At 38.8% G+C, this 15,402-nt stretch overlaps 1 protein-coding gene across 4 annotated transcripts in view; it reads right to left on the bottom strand.

Moving 5' to 3' along the window:
* The window catches only part of LOC139758397 (uncharacterized), a 135,936-nt gene that overhangs the window by 47,620 nt on the left and 72,914 nt on the right, over positions 1–15,402 (bottom strand). For all 4 annotated transcript variants that reach the window (XM_071679751.1, XM_071679752.1, XM_071679753.1 and 1 more), the window contains exons 17-21: positions 12,860–12,961; positions 7,293–7,423; positions 1,092–1,283; positions 444–557; positions 183–321 (exon numbers count right to left, since the gene is read on the bottom strand). In XM_071679751.1, the coding sequence (XP_071535852.1) occupies positions 183–321; positions 444–557; positions 1,092–1,283; positions 7,293–7,423; positions 12,860–12,961 (678 nt within the window). The remainder of the gene's footprint in view (positions 1–182; positions 322–443; positions 558–1,091; positions 1,284–7,292; positions 7,424–12,859; positions 12,962–15,402) is intronic.

The following is a 15,402-nucleotide window of genomic DNA, read 5'->3' as shown; positions in this document are numbered from 1 at the left end:
ACCACACCTTTGACCCCAAGTCACCAATTACATCATTTCTCTTCTATAAAATCAATTCTTTTCTTGGGAGAGTATGTGCACATTCATAAATGTCTGCATCCATATCACAATGCTTGTGTCTATCTCATGACTAAGCACAGGTTCTCTATCATAAGTATAATAAGTTTATCATGTGTACTTACGGGTTTCCTGTAATTCGTGACGGTGAGCAAAAGCATCCAGCTGAGCAAGGATCTTCAACTGGAACACTACTACCTATTTCATATATGCTGCCTTTGTAATAACACTTTTCTGGATCTTGTTGAGCTTCATCTGCACTTGCTGATGAAAAAAATAAATGTACAAAATCATATCAGAAAATAAATTCAGTATTTTCATTTTCACATTTCTAATAATCACTGTTCCTCCCATTTCTCTACTTCAATTAGGAAATATATACTCACAGCATATGAAGCTAGAAGGGCAGCAGGAGCCTCCTTCATACTGTGGCAGACAGTTCTTGGCTAAGTAGTGACCCCACCTTTGCCATGGGCACTTAGATCTGTCACATGAAGATTCTGAAAAAAAAATTACAAGCACATCATGCCACACACCAAAATATCAAACAATAAGTTTACATAATATCCCTATTCTTTTTAATAAAAACACATAATTTTGACATTTTTCTAAAAATATGGACACACATACACACATGGCTAAAGAAATGGATTAAACTGTGAAGACATTTAGGGTAAAAATGAACACAGAGAATCATTTTTCATTATCTTTAAAATGTAAAGCATTAATGACCAGTAAATCTGTATCTAAAACATGAATAATGTTTACAACCACAGATATTCCTCCATCCACATCTTAGAGCACATCATTGCAATCATACATTTCTCTCTACATTTTGCAGTTACATAAAACTGCCTCATCTCCATCTTTTCCCTTCATCAACAAAGGCCTATTTCCAACCTACTCAAACTTTACTGCATTTCCCAAAATGCAGGGTGCTTCACTGTCTAAGAGCAGTTATCTCTACAGATTACAGTAAAATATATACTAAAACCTTAATGTTGATTTTGAATCTTAGAAGATAAAAGGCATACCAACATGTGGTGTGACTCCTTCACAGACTTCTATGCACTCTTCAGCTGAGACAAAATTATTATCATTTCCTTGACAGCCACCATATGTAAACTCCTCACACAGGCCACTCTCTGCATTGTAGGAGTAGCGAATAAAGTTGGAAAAACATGGTCCTGTATCTTGCTTCTTCAAGCATTGCTCCTTTGAACCAACTGTAAGAATGAATGCTATGTTAAATGGTATGACTAAGGTGTTGATGAGTATGATATGGAGGCTACAAGTGGGTATGATATGGAGGCTACAAGTGGAAGCTTACATTTGACAGAACTATACTTTCAAAGGATACCATGTAGAAGGATTTTTTTTACAAATGTGTCTGTTCAAGGGAAATATAAATAAGTCATCTGAAACAAATGCAGACCATGTCCTTACTCTGAATAACTGCTTTAAAGTTTCTTACTATCTCCTAGCATTGAAATGCTGCAAAAAACTGAAGATGAATTATAATTCTTACAGAATTATACTTCTTAAAGAGAGCATTGTTTGAAACTGTGTTGAAAATTAAATCAAAAGTAACTGCATATCTTTCAATATTTCTATTTCATTATCTCCTTCCATATTTATGTATTGAGGAGAAATACTCAGGGATCTATAGGAAGATGTAGACACACTGCCCATTCCCACATCTAATGAATTTTTAGCAAGGAGGCTTTATAGTAATGGCATGGCCCCTAAACTAACTTTTGTCTCTTTCAGTTGCCTTCCAAAACAGATGGATATAGGATAAACATCTTTAAGGCTTTATCTACAATCTGATTTCAGTATCTTTTGTAACCTCAAAGAATAGGTTCTTAGATGCTTGAGCATTCTTACAAAAGAAATATATAAATTTTCACTTGTATTTATGAAGCAAGAGGAAAAGTGATATGAGTAAGAGAAAATGGATGGTGTGTTACAATAATTTGGACATAAGGAGACAATGAAAGAGGGATGGCTGACTAAGAGGTTATATATGTCTGAAATGGAGAGAACAAGAAGGGGAGCTGAAAAGGCAGCAGGATGGAGTGAAAAAGTGATTCTGAGTATTTGAAGTTTGAAGCATGCATGGGACAGAGCAAACCAGAGCAGCATGGTACACTGGGGGTAATGTGCTGTCATTGGGCTGAACCACAGGACATAAAAAGGTCAGAGAATACCACAGGGGTCTGTTGGGGTTTGGCCATGGTAAGGGAGGTCTGGTTTTGGCACACTGTAACACATGGCAACAAGAATTGGATGTAAACAAAACAAAAAAAAGACCAATCTTCATCCGTTCCTGGTACTATGCAAGAAACAGTGAGCAAGAATAAAAGAAAAAGTAACATTCTACCATCTCCCTAACATTACAAATGAATGTCCAACATGTGTTTGCAGGACATACTGAGTTCACCAGTCTGAAAGTCTACAACAAAATTGGGTACCATGGAGAAACAATGACAATAATATACTGTCATTTCTTAAGTACCACAGTATGCACTGTAATAATAATTAACAGTTGCCACAGCAGCCATGTTTTAGTCCATATCGGTCATCATGTTACCAAGTGATTCTTAAACTAGAAACTGCCACATTTCTAACAAAGACTCTGAACACAGAAACTTATGAAAATTTCATTTTATTATCTACTTTTACCATAACCACATGGAAATATATAGTCTATCTTCACATTTTTACACCTAACTCTCTCTTTACTTAGTAAAGCAGTGTCAGGAACAAATGGACAATGATCTTAATTTCCACACATCTACTCTCTAACTGATATGCACACTCAATGAAAATAATTATCTTCATTACTCTGTAATACTACATGACACAAATGATGATGAGTTCTGACAAAAGCTCTTGGGCTTAACACGTGCTGGTAGTTCTGCTTCCTAAAATGGTATCAACTATAACTCCTTCTATCTATTACTATAATCTTGCATCTTTTTCCCTACTTGATTGCCAGTTCCCAAATGAGTGAGGTAGTGCTAGTAATAGACAAAGAAAGGCCACATCCGCTAACATCCACTCTCTAGCTGTCATGTGTAATGCACTAAAACCACAGCTCTCTATCCACAACTAGATCCCACAGACCTTTCCATGGTTTACCCCAGATGCTTCACATGCCTTGGTTAAATCCACTGCTTGCTTGGCTATGTCAATAGCCTGTTGCTTAGGCCTGTACTGTAAAAGCAGATAACAGAAGTGCATGTTGCTTGCAAAGCCTTTGCATTATAAGTCATGACTTTAACAGGAATTAACAAAACATGAGTTTGCTTGTGTTTTACATGTTTTGAATTACCTGCTTTGAGAACTCAGGTTATTGAGAATATCATGCATTACTTTTAAAATTTTAGGTGTTCAATAATATTTCCAACAATTTACCCTATGCCTCCAACTGAGAGCTACACCATATCAGTAATTAAAGTATGAGAGATAGCACCTATTTATTTTAACCTTGGTCCCTTTCATTAGACTTCAGATTCCTGTATGGCAATTAATGCTGTAAGCTGGATATGTCTCTTAATACAGGTACAGGAATTACATAAGAAAAAAAAATTTGAATATATATATATATATATATATATATATATATATATATCTCTGGGGATAGGGGAGAAAGAATACTTCCCACGTATTCCCTGCGTGTCGTAGAAGGCGACTAAAAGGGGAGGGAGCGGGGGGCTGGAAATCCTCCCCTCTCATTTTTTTTTTTCTTTTTTTAATTTTCCAAAAGAAGGAACAGAGGAGGGGGCCAGGTGAGGATATTCCCTCAAAGGCCCAGTTCTCTGTTCTTAACGCTACCTCGCTAACGCGGGAAATGGCGGAAGATGAAAGCCGGCAAGGCAGCAGGTTTGGATGGTATTGCAGTGGAATTTATTAAAAAAGGGGGTGACTGTATTGTTGACTGGTTGGTAAGGTTATTTAATGTATGTATGACTCATGGTGAGGTGCCTGAGGATTGGCGGAATGCGTGCATAGTGCCATTGTACAAAGGCAAAGGGGATAAAAGTGAGTGCTCAAATTACAGAGGTATAAGTTTGTTGAGTATTCCTGGTAAATTATATGGGAGGGTATTGACTGAGAGGGTGAAGGCATGTACAGAGCATCAGATTGGGGAAGAGCAGTGTGGTTTCAGAAGTGGTAGAGGATGTGTGGATCAGGTGTTTGCTTTGAAGAATGTATGTGAGAAATACTTAGAAAAGCAAATGGATTTGCATGTAGCATTTATGGATCTGGAGAAGGCATATGATAGAGTTGATAGAGATGCTCTGTGGAAGGTATTAAGAATATATGGTGTGGGAGGCAAGTTGTTAGAAGCAGTGAAAAGTTTTTATCGAGGATGTAAGGCATGTGTACGTGTAGGAAGAGAGGAAAGTGATTGGTTCTCAGTGAATGTAGGTTTGCGGCAGGGGTGTGTGATGTCTCCATGGTTGTTTAATTTGTTTATGGATGGGGTTGTTAGGGAGGTGAATGCAAGAGTTTTGGAAAGAGGGGCAAGTATGAAGTCTGTTGGGGATGAGAGAGCTTGGGAAGTGAGTCAGTTGTTGTTCGCTGATGATACAGCGCTGGTGGCTGATTCATGTGAGAAACTGCAGAAGCTGGTGACTGAGTTTGGTAAAGTGTGTGAAAGAAGAAAGTTAAGAGTAAATGTGAATAAGAGCAAGGTTATTAGGTACAGTAGGGTTGAGGGTCAAGTCAATTGGGAGGTGAGTTTGAATGGAGAAAAACTGGAGGAAGTAAAGTGTTTTAGATATCTGGGAGTGGATCTGGCAGCGGATGGAACCATGGAAGCGGAAGTGGACCATAGGGTGGGGGAGGGGGCGAAAATTCTGGGAGCCTCGAAGAATGTGTGGAAGTCGAGAACATTATCTCGGAAAGCAAAAATGGGTATGTTTGAAGGAATAGTGGTTCCAACAATGTTGTATGGTTGCGAGGCGTGGGCTATGGATAGAGTGGTGCGCAGGAGGATGGATGTGCTGGAAATGAGATGTTTGAGGACAATGTGTGGTGTGAGGTGGATTGATCGAGTAAGTAACGTAAGGGTAAGAGAGATGTGTGGAAATAAAAAGAGCGTGGTTGAGAGAGCAGAAGAGGGTGTAATGAAATGGTTTGGGCACATGAAGAGAATGAGTGAGGAAAGGTTGACCAAGAGGATATATGTGTCGGAGGTGGAGGGAACGAGGAGAAGAGGGAGACCAAATTGGAGGTGGAAAGATGGAGTGAAAAAGATTTTGTGTGATCGGGGCCTGAACATGCAGGAGGGTGAAAGGAGGGCAAGGAATAGAGTGAATTGGAGCGATGTGGTATACCGGGGTTGACGTGCTGTCAGTGGATTGAATCAGGGCATGTGAAGCGTCTGGGGTAAACCATGGAAAGCTGTGTAGGTATGTATATTTGCGTGTGTGGACGTATGTATATACATGTGTATGGGGGTGGCTTGGGCCATTTCTTTCGTCTGTTTCCTTGCGCTACCTCGCAAACGCGGGAGACAGCGGCAAAAAAAAAAAAAAAAAAAAAAAAAAAAAAAAAAAAATATATATATATATATATTTTTTCTTTTTTTTTTAAACTATTCGCCATTTCCCGCATTAGCGAGGTAGCGCTAAGAACAGAGGACTGGGCCTTTTTTGGAATATCCTCACCTGGCCCCCTCTGTTCCTTCTTTTGGGAAAAAAAAAAAAAAAAAAATTGCATTTTTTCCCTGCAAAAATCGTCCAAATGCCTCTCTCTTCTCTTTCACTAATAATCTTACTTCTTCATCCCACCACTCACTACCCTTTCTAATCAACCCACCTCCCACTCTTCTCATGCCACAAGCATCTTTTGCGCAATCCATCACTGATTCCCTAAATACATCCCATTCCTCCCCCACTCCCCTTACTTCCATTGTTCACAGCACGTCAACCCCGGTATACCACATCGATCCAATTCACTCTATTCCTTGCCCTCCTTTCACCCTCCTGCATGTTCAGGCCCCGATCACTCAAAATCTTTTTCACTCCATCTTTCCACCTCCAATTTGGTCTCCCACTTCTCGTTCCCTCCACCTCCGACACATATACCCTCTTGGTCAATCTTTCCTCACTCATTCTCTCCATATGCCCAAACCATTTTAAAACACCCTCTTCTGCTCTCTCAACCACGCTCTTTTAATTTCCACACATCTCTCTTACCCTTACATTACTTACTCGATCAAATCACCTCACACCACATATTGTCCTCAAACATCTCATTTCCAGCACATCCACCCTCCTGCGCACATCTCTATCCATAGCCCACGCCTCGCAACCATACAACATTGTTGGAACCACTATTCCTTCAAACATACCCATTTTTGCTTTCGGGAGATAATGTTCTCAACTTCCGCACATTCTTCAAGGCTCCCAGGATTTTCGCCCCCTCCCCCACCCTATGATTCACTTCCGCTTCCATGGTTCCATCCGCTGCCAGATCCACTCCCAGATATCTAAAACACTTTACTTCCTCCAGTTTTTCTCCATTCAAACTTACCCCCCAACTGACTTGACCCTCAACCCTACTGTACCTAATAACCTTGCTCTTATTCACATTTACTCTTAACTTTCTTCTTTCACACACTTTACCAAACTTGGGAGCGGGGGGCTGGAAATCCTCCCCTCTCATTTTTTTTTCAATTTTCCAAAAGAGGGAACAGAGAAGGGGGCCAGGTGAGGATATTCCCTCAAAGGCCCAGTCCTCTGTTCTAAACGCTACCTCGCTAATGCGGGAAATGGCGAATAGTTTGAAAGAAAAAAATATATATATTTCATCAAACACATATCACAAAGTATTTTCCTTCATTTCTTTATTCTAAAGTCACAAAGAATCATACAGTTATAATTAAGAAATGCATGTTGCAATCAATGGTACCAAACCAGAGTTTCATGTAACTGATAACTTATCAATTGGGATTTTTTGTAAATTGCCCATCCACTAAACCTGCTGAAATGCACTGGTACAGCAAAAAAAAGTACCACAGTTCAAATTGCAACACCTGGAAGGCTGCTGGTCATTTAGACTTTAGGCCTATCAGCCACTCAAGCAATCAACATCAACCTACAATCACCAACTGAAACATTATATCATTAATGCTGCATACCTCTAGTCTACACCTATGCTAGGTAATGATAACTATGAAATTATACAAACACCATCGCAAAACAAATTGTCCTACTTACGTCTGATAGATGTTCGAGATGCTGGAACGATGGCAAGAGAACAAGATGCTTTGCACTCTGCTTCTGTTTCATACAGGTTTTCAGTCCCTTTACACCCACCATACACTATCTCCTTACATTTTTTAGTTGTACTGCAAAAAAGAAGAAATAACATCATTCTAGCTGGTCACTTGTAGAGTTAAAAATCTAATTTTCAATAATATCTCTACATATGCAATACCCTGCACTTTCTTTTGTTTACAATAAATCAAAAGTTTTGTCCACATCATATGCCTCCAGGGTTTAATGGGAGCAAGTTATTAATATACAGATCATTCTCTTTTTTAATCATACTGAATGATTAGTAGAGCACTAATCTCCTTATCACCAAAAACATTTCTAGTCATTTAAATTAATGAGGCATTCAGGTATTATCAAATCTAACATCTAAATTAAACAATGAAAAATACCACGGCTTCAATGGTTATTCTTTTATTTATAGCAACCGATATGGCATGGGTAAAAATGTCAACAAGGCATGGGTAAAAATATGTCCAATCATGATCATCTAAGATTTAGAGAAAAAATTAGAAGTATGAAAAGATGTGAAGAGTGAAAGTAAGATGAAGTATATAGAGGGTAATTACTGGCATAAGAATAAACAGGGTTAGAAGCTGAAGACGCAAGATAATTTTTGGAGAGAAAGACTGAAGGCAACATGACAGAACCATGAGGGATACCACTGGTGAAAGGATGAGGGAGAAGCTGCTCCATCAATGACTATCATAATGGAGAAACTAGAAAGGATGCTAAGCATAAAAAAAAACAGAGACAAGCAGAAAGGCTAAAGGATGGAAGTTTATAAGCAAACGAATATACCACACTCTGTCAGATGCAATGGAGATGTCAAAAGTTATAACAGCAGATTCAATAAAATCCCTGAAAAAGGACTTGAAGCTATAGAATAACCACATGCAATTTCTGAGATAAAAGAAAGAAGATTTGGTTATGATAATGAACACATATGGAAATGACCAATCATCTAACCAGCAGACAAAGAAAATAAAAAACATGGTGGAACTAATCAAGGGAAGATACAGAGAGAAATGCAAACAATATAGTCATATGTAAAAAATGAACACAACAAATGAGGCATGAGGACAAGCCATCCCAACAGTTCTGTAGAGAAATAAGGAATATTAAGTAATGGACATATCAGACTGAAAGTAATGTATACAGATACTGATGGATTAGTAGTTAATGGTAAAGAGCTGGAATCAAAGGATTGCATAAGGAAAAATAAACAAGATATTACTGGAGATGTGGAAACAAAGCTTACTGAAGAGATGAGTTCTCACCTTTCCTGTCCAGAGAGGTACTTGATGGTAAGGAGGAAGAAAAAAAAAGACAGGAGGACTTGCTCTCCTGATAACAGATAACCTTCAGTTTGAGCAAACAGTAGCAAATAGCCCATGGGGAGGGAAAGTGTAGGAATGAAGTGCATAGTGGTGTTGGTTGTGTGGATTTTAATGATACAGATAATGTACACAATGATAACAATAGGTAAAGTACTGATAATGGAGGATTTCAGTTATGAAGGGATATAATAGGGAAATATGGATTCTCATGGTGAAAGGGAATCATGGAAATACAAGTCCTTAAGACCATCACTACTAAATCTTATCTTCACACATACTAGAAAGGATATTGCAAATTTCACATACAATACAGCAATTGAAAAAGGATCACTTAAAGCTTAAATTTGGTTATATGGTAACTGAGTTAGTTAAAATAGCAGAGATAAGAAGACTCAAAAAGGAGATATAATTGTGAATACTACACAGACCTTAACAATTTCATGTCAACATATATTGGGAAATGGAATTCAGTAACCAGTAATTGTGGTGAAAGGTTCAGTGAAATTCATAATGAATGAGTACAAATGTGGATTCCTCTAGCCTTAAATATAGAGGGAAGGGTAAGAGAGAGGGAGGATTTAAAGATTTTAAAAAGTAAATGAACTTCAAGTGTGCTATGATGAAGATATAGAAACCACTCCAGTCAGCCAACATTTGTAAGGCATAAGAAAACAAGGAATGAGTACAGCAGGCTAAGAGAGGATGAACAAAGAAACTTTCAGAATATTGTGGACAAATCACAGAGAAAAACAAAATCTTTTTATATAAATCCATCAAGAGTAAACTGTTAGTTAAAGGGCAGATAATCAGGCTAAGGGATTCTGAGGGAAGAGTTGCAGAGTATGAAGTATGGACATGTGAGGAGCTGAATGACAAAATCAAGAGCATTTTCACCGTGGAAAGCACTTCAGCCCCAAAATCAATAAGATGGACTGAGGGAGAGGTCTTAAGAAGCATTGAAATACAAAAAAAAGACATTAAGAGATTCCTTAAAGGGTCATGTCCCATACAAAACTCAAAGTCTTGATGAAATTTCATCATATGTGATGAAGATGTGTGCAGATGTACTTGACAAACATCATGAAATACTGTTCCAGATGTCACTGGAGAAAGGCAAAGAGCCAAGTGTGTGGAAAAGGGTAAACATCATACCTATCCATAAGATAGGAGGCCAGTAAGAGGTGTTGAATCACAGATCGATCTCATTGGCAATTATGGTCTGCAAGGTACTGGGAAACATAACTGGGAAAGTAAGTAGATAAATGCTTGTAGGGGAGACATTATGTTATGAGAGAGAATATAGTTTTAGGGAAATATAATGTTTAATAAACCACTTATATCTCTACAAGATAGTATGCTCAGTTTTGGACAAAAGAGAAGGCTGGGTAGACTTTTTGCATCCAGACTGCCAGAAAGTGTTTGACACTGTTCCGCTTGTGAGGCTGAATGAGAGACTGGATCACCACTTAGAAGTAAGGGAGAGACTCCTTCACTGAAAAGAAAATCACCTTAGTGGAAGACAATAAAGAATGCATGTCAAAGGAGCCTTCTCATAATGGTTTGAGGTCACCAGCAGAGTGCTGTAAGAATTCTGTTCTGGGATCATTACTCTTCCTGATCTATATGAAATATACTGGGAGATGTGCAAAAGAAAGAGGCAGGAGGTCAAGAGAAAGGTGCAAGAGGTGAAAAAGAGGGCAAATGAGAGATGGGGTGAGAGAGTATCATTAAATTTCAGGGAGAATAAAAAGGTGTTTCGGAAGGAGGTAAATAAAGTGCGTAAGACGAGAACAAATGGGAACATCGGTAAAGGGGGCTAATGGGGAGGTAATAACAAGTAGTGGTGAAGTGAGAAGGAGATGAAGTGAGTATCTTGAAGGTTTGTTGAATGTATCTGATGATAGAGTGGCAGATATAGGGTGATTTGGTTGAGGTGGTGTGTGAAGTGAGAGGGTCAGGGAGAATGGTTTGGTAAACAGAGAAGAGGTAGTGAAAGCTTTGCGGAAGATGGAAGCCGGCAAGGCGGTGGGTTTGGATGTTATTGCAGTGGAATTTATTAAAAAAGGGGTGACTGTGTTGTTGACTGGTTGGTGAGAATATACAATGTATGTATGGTTCACAGTGAAATGCTTGGGGATTGGCGGAATGCATGCTTAGTGCCATTGTATAAAAGCAAAAGGGATAAAGGTGAGCATTCAAATTATTCCTGGGAAATCATATAGGAAGATATTGATCGAGAGGGATAAGGCATGTACAGAGCATCAGATTGAGGAAGAGCTGTGTGGTTTCAGAAGTGGTAGAGGCTGTGTGCATCAGGTGTTTGCTTTGAATAAAGTATGTGAGACATATCTAGAAAAACAGATGGATTTGTATGAAGTATTTATGGATCTGGAGAAGGCATATGATAGAGTTGATAAAAATGCTATGTGGAAGGTATTAAGAGTATATGGTGTGGGAGGTAAGTTGCTAGAAGCAGTGAAAAGTTTTTATGAAGGATATAAGGCATGCGTACGAGTAGGAAGAGAGGAAAGTGATTGGTTCCCAGTGAATGTTGGTTTGCGGTAGGGGTGCGTGATGCCTCCACAGTTGTTTAATTTGTGTATGGATGGGGTTGTTAGGGAGGTGAATGCAAGAATTTTGGAGAGAGGGGCAAGTATGCACTCTGTTGTGGATGAGAGGGCTTGGGAAGTGAGTCAGTTGTTCGCTGATGATACAGCACTGGTGGCTGATTCGGTTGAAAAAATGCAGAAGCTGGTGACTGAGCTTGGTAAAGTGTGTGAAAGAAGAAAGCTGAGAGTAAATGTGAATAAGAGCAAGGTTATTAGGTTCAGTAGGGTTGAGGGACAAGTCAATAGGGAGGTAAGTTTGTATGGAGAAAAACTGGAGGAAGTGAAGTGTTTTAGATATCTGGGAATGGATTTAGCAGAGGATGGAACCATGAAAGCAGAAATGAGTCACACGGTGGGGGAAGGGGGCAAAGGTTCTGGGAGCGTTGAAGAATGTGTGGAAGGCGGCGAAAACACTATCTCAGAGGGCAAAAATGGGTATGTTTGAAGGAATAGTGGTTCCAACAAAGTTACATAGTTGCAAGGTGTGGGTTATAGGTAGGGTTGTGAGGAGGAGGGTGGATGTTTTGGAAACGAAATGTGTGAGGACAATATGTGGTGTGAGGTGGTTTGATCGAGTAAGTAATGAAAGGGTAAGAAGATGTGGTAATAAAAAGAGTGTGGTTGAAAGAGCAGAAGAGGGTGCTTTAAATGGTTTGGTCAAATGGAGAAAATGAGTGAGGAAAGATTGACAAAGAGGATATATGTGTCAGAGGTGGAGGGAACGAGGAGAAGTGGGAGACCAAACTGGAGGTGGAAGGATGGAGTGAATAAGATTTTGAGCGATCGGGGCCGAACATGCAGGAGGGTGAAAGGTGTGAAAGGAATAGAGTGATTTGGCATGATGTGGTATACCGTGGTCAACGTGCTGTCAGTGGATTGAATCAGGGCATGTGAAGTGTCTAGAGTAAACCATGGAAAGTTTTGTGGGCCTGGATGAGGAAAGGGAGCTGTGGTTTTGGTGCATTACACATGACAGCTAAAGACTGAGTGTGAACGAATGTGGCCTTTGTTGTCTTTTCCTAGTGCTACCTCGCACGTGTGCAGGGGGAGGGGGGGTGCTATTTCATGTGTGGCGGGGTGATGATGGGAACAGATGAAGGTAGCAAGTATGAATATGTACATGTGTATATGTGTATGTCTGTGTATGTATATGTATGTATATGTTGAAATGTATAGGTATGCATATGTGTGTGTGTGGGCATTCATGTATATACATGTGTAAGTGGGTGAGTTGGGCCATTCTTTCGTCTGTTTCCTTACGCTAGATTGCTAACGCAGGAGACAGCGACAACGTATTATAATAATAATAACATACACAATATAATTGCATATATATACCTTCAGGGCTTTTTGTGTGTGTTCCCATACATGCTCATCTAACCTTCTATGGGCTTGTGACAATCACTATTACATAAAGCTGTGGTTTAGAGGGCAAAGACATACTACCAATAGTCTTCCAGTTGTATTCTATCTGCAAATTCTCTTATGTGTAAACTTATAGTACTTTTAGGCAATAAGTATGAAGAAGAGTATTATGAACACACAAATTTAAGATACTCACATGTCAAAGGTCCATTTACTCATGAAAGCACCACAGACTGCACCATCAGAAACTGAAGGCAGTTTACAATGAGGTGGTAAGTTCTGTATACCACAGCCCTCCCTAGAGAACAAATAAATGCTGTTTATTACATCTGCAATGGTCACTTTTCTCAAGAAAAGTACAGAACAAAGATAACATATTAATCAAAATGAGTTATCATCATGTTCATCTTGAACATAATAATACAGTATTCATACATTTCAGTAGTCCTGGTGCTTCATCTAAATAAGCCCCTAGTGGTGAGTCTACTGCCTCGTTGAATCAATTATACAATTTTTCCATACATGCTTGCCATTTCTCACATGAGCAAGGTAGCAAATAAGAACAGATGACTGAGCCTTGGAGGGGAAAATTTCTCACTTAGCTCCTTACTATGTTCCTTCTTTTGGAAAGTAATATAGGAATGGAGGATTTCCAGCTACCTGTTCCTACCCCTCTTAGTTGCCTTCTACGACATGTAGGGAATATGTGGACAGTATTCTTATCTGTTACCTACGACAGTTGTACATGGATAACAATTAAGAATTCATAGAAAAGGAATAATTCTGTGGGTCAGTACTGATAAATGAATGGGAAAGAGGAGGAAATGTTGTTGGTGTGGGTGGAAGAACAAATTCAGAAACAGATGCCTTTAAGCTTTAGTATGATTTGTTCAAAGACCCCATATGTAAATCATCTCTACAAGATTACACTTTTGTCCTTGGTAAGAATGAAAAGGGGGTACTTTGGGAGGTATCAGGAGAACGTGAATATTTTCCCCATACACAGGTAACAAACCATTTATCTGGATCCCAGAAAACTGGACATTTTTGAAACTGGCTAGTTTTCAATGCGTCAGGCTTCATAGCTCAAACAGACCCTGCTTTAAAAGGTTATTAATCTGTGTCTCTTCAATACAATTTTGTTCTTTATTTTTCATTTTTTATTTCATTTCTAACGTATATATTAGGCCATGTTCCAGAAAACCGGAAAATTCTGAAATCCAGGCAGCCTCCTGTCCCAAGCTTTCTGGATAATTGGTTCAGTACCTGTACAATTAGATTCGCTGTGCAGGGATTTGCTCTACAAGCATATTCTGCGAGCATATCTCTTGTATGGTGGAGGAAAGTATCCGCATCTCAATAACACCATCCTTAATGATAAAATTACATTTTATGACAGAGGAACAATAAGAATGTATGCTCATCTGAACCTATGAGGAACTTCTGTTCAGCAAGAAAACAACAAAAAATTCTGCCTACCTTAACTAACAAGCCTACATTGCTGGAGTACTTGAATTACCGAAGCTAGTAATGTATTACAAAAGCATCACATTTGCTGTGCAACATGTCCTGTATAAGAAAAAGTATACAACTTTTAGAGCAAAGAAAGAAAGAACAAGATGAGGGACAAAATTCTATGGAGAGTGCAAATGAAACACCTGAAGTACCCACTTATCTAAGACAGACACAATATAGCATAATTCAGTATAATCTAAACAAATGAATCACTTAACATATGTTTTTCTTCATTATCAAAGACAAACAAACGTGATTCATGCATATAGAGTACTAACAGTTGCCTTACACATAATGAACAAAATCCTCTCAGTAATGGTAAAAGGATATCTATCAATTTATATCTCTGATGTCCATTCCCTTCAGGCACTCCCTCAAAAGGGTGGCCACACCAAAAGAGTCTCCATAACTGCTGACCTCCAGTTGACAGGCCTAGAGCCCTAAGAACTTACCACCATCTTCAGATTAGGTGTTTTGACTGTGTAATTAGAAGCCTTACTAGTGCAGTAGAAATAAAGCAAAATTCAAGTGGCCATTAACATGAAAACAATTACAACTGCATACTGTGACTGGGAAATATTACATTAAGTAATGAAGGATAGGGGGTTTTAAGGGAGTAACTGAGGGGCCTATCATCACCAAGGGCTGAGACATCTCCCCTGCATTCTAGTCGTGTACCAGGTTAAGGTAACACAGCTCACTCTATGTGCAATGAGCTGAATCACATTAAATGACATTTCATAAAACAGACATTAAAGGAATCTTTAGTCATCAATGAATCTCTTTACAGGACCTCCTTCCTAATCACTGTTGGTTAGGTTGTCCCTAACAGCAAACCACCCCAAAAAATAATCAATGAACCCTTATGATGTATGGGTGAAACCCAATTTATGTTCTCTAAAATTGGTGTCAAGTTAGGAAATGTGCATGAGTGACTCCATGCAAAGTAGCTGATGCATAACAGAAGAAAGTTGTACTTTCTTCAAGGCTCTTGAATCTTAATTATTCTTTTTTCTACTCTGAATCTAGATAAAGGTATTCTAAGAATTTCCATGCAATTGCTGGAAATGCTGTCTCATTCAAAACAATATGTCTTTCCTTTTTTTCATTAATTTTTGCCACTTCCCATGTCAGTGAGACAGCACCAAGAACTGATGAAGAAATGGCATCATTAGATAACAGGTTATGCATATTTATTACACTTTGTTGCTGTCTCCCACATTA

The sequence above is a fragment of the Panulirus ornatus genome, chromosome 30 (assembly GCF_036320965.1).
Source record: "Panulirus ornatus isolate Po-2019 chromosome 30, ASM3632096v1, whole genome shotgun sequence".
NCBI lineage: Eukaryota > Metazoa > Arthropoda > Malacostraca > Decapoda > Palinuridae > Panulirus > Panulirus ornatus.
Note: the sequence above shows the minus strand (reverse complement) of the source record. Positions and strands in the feature narration are given on the sequence as shown.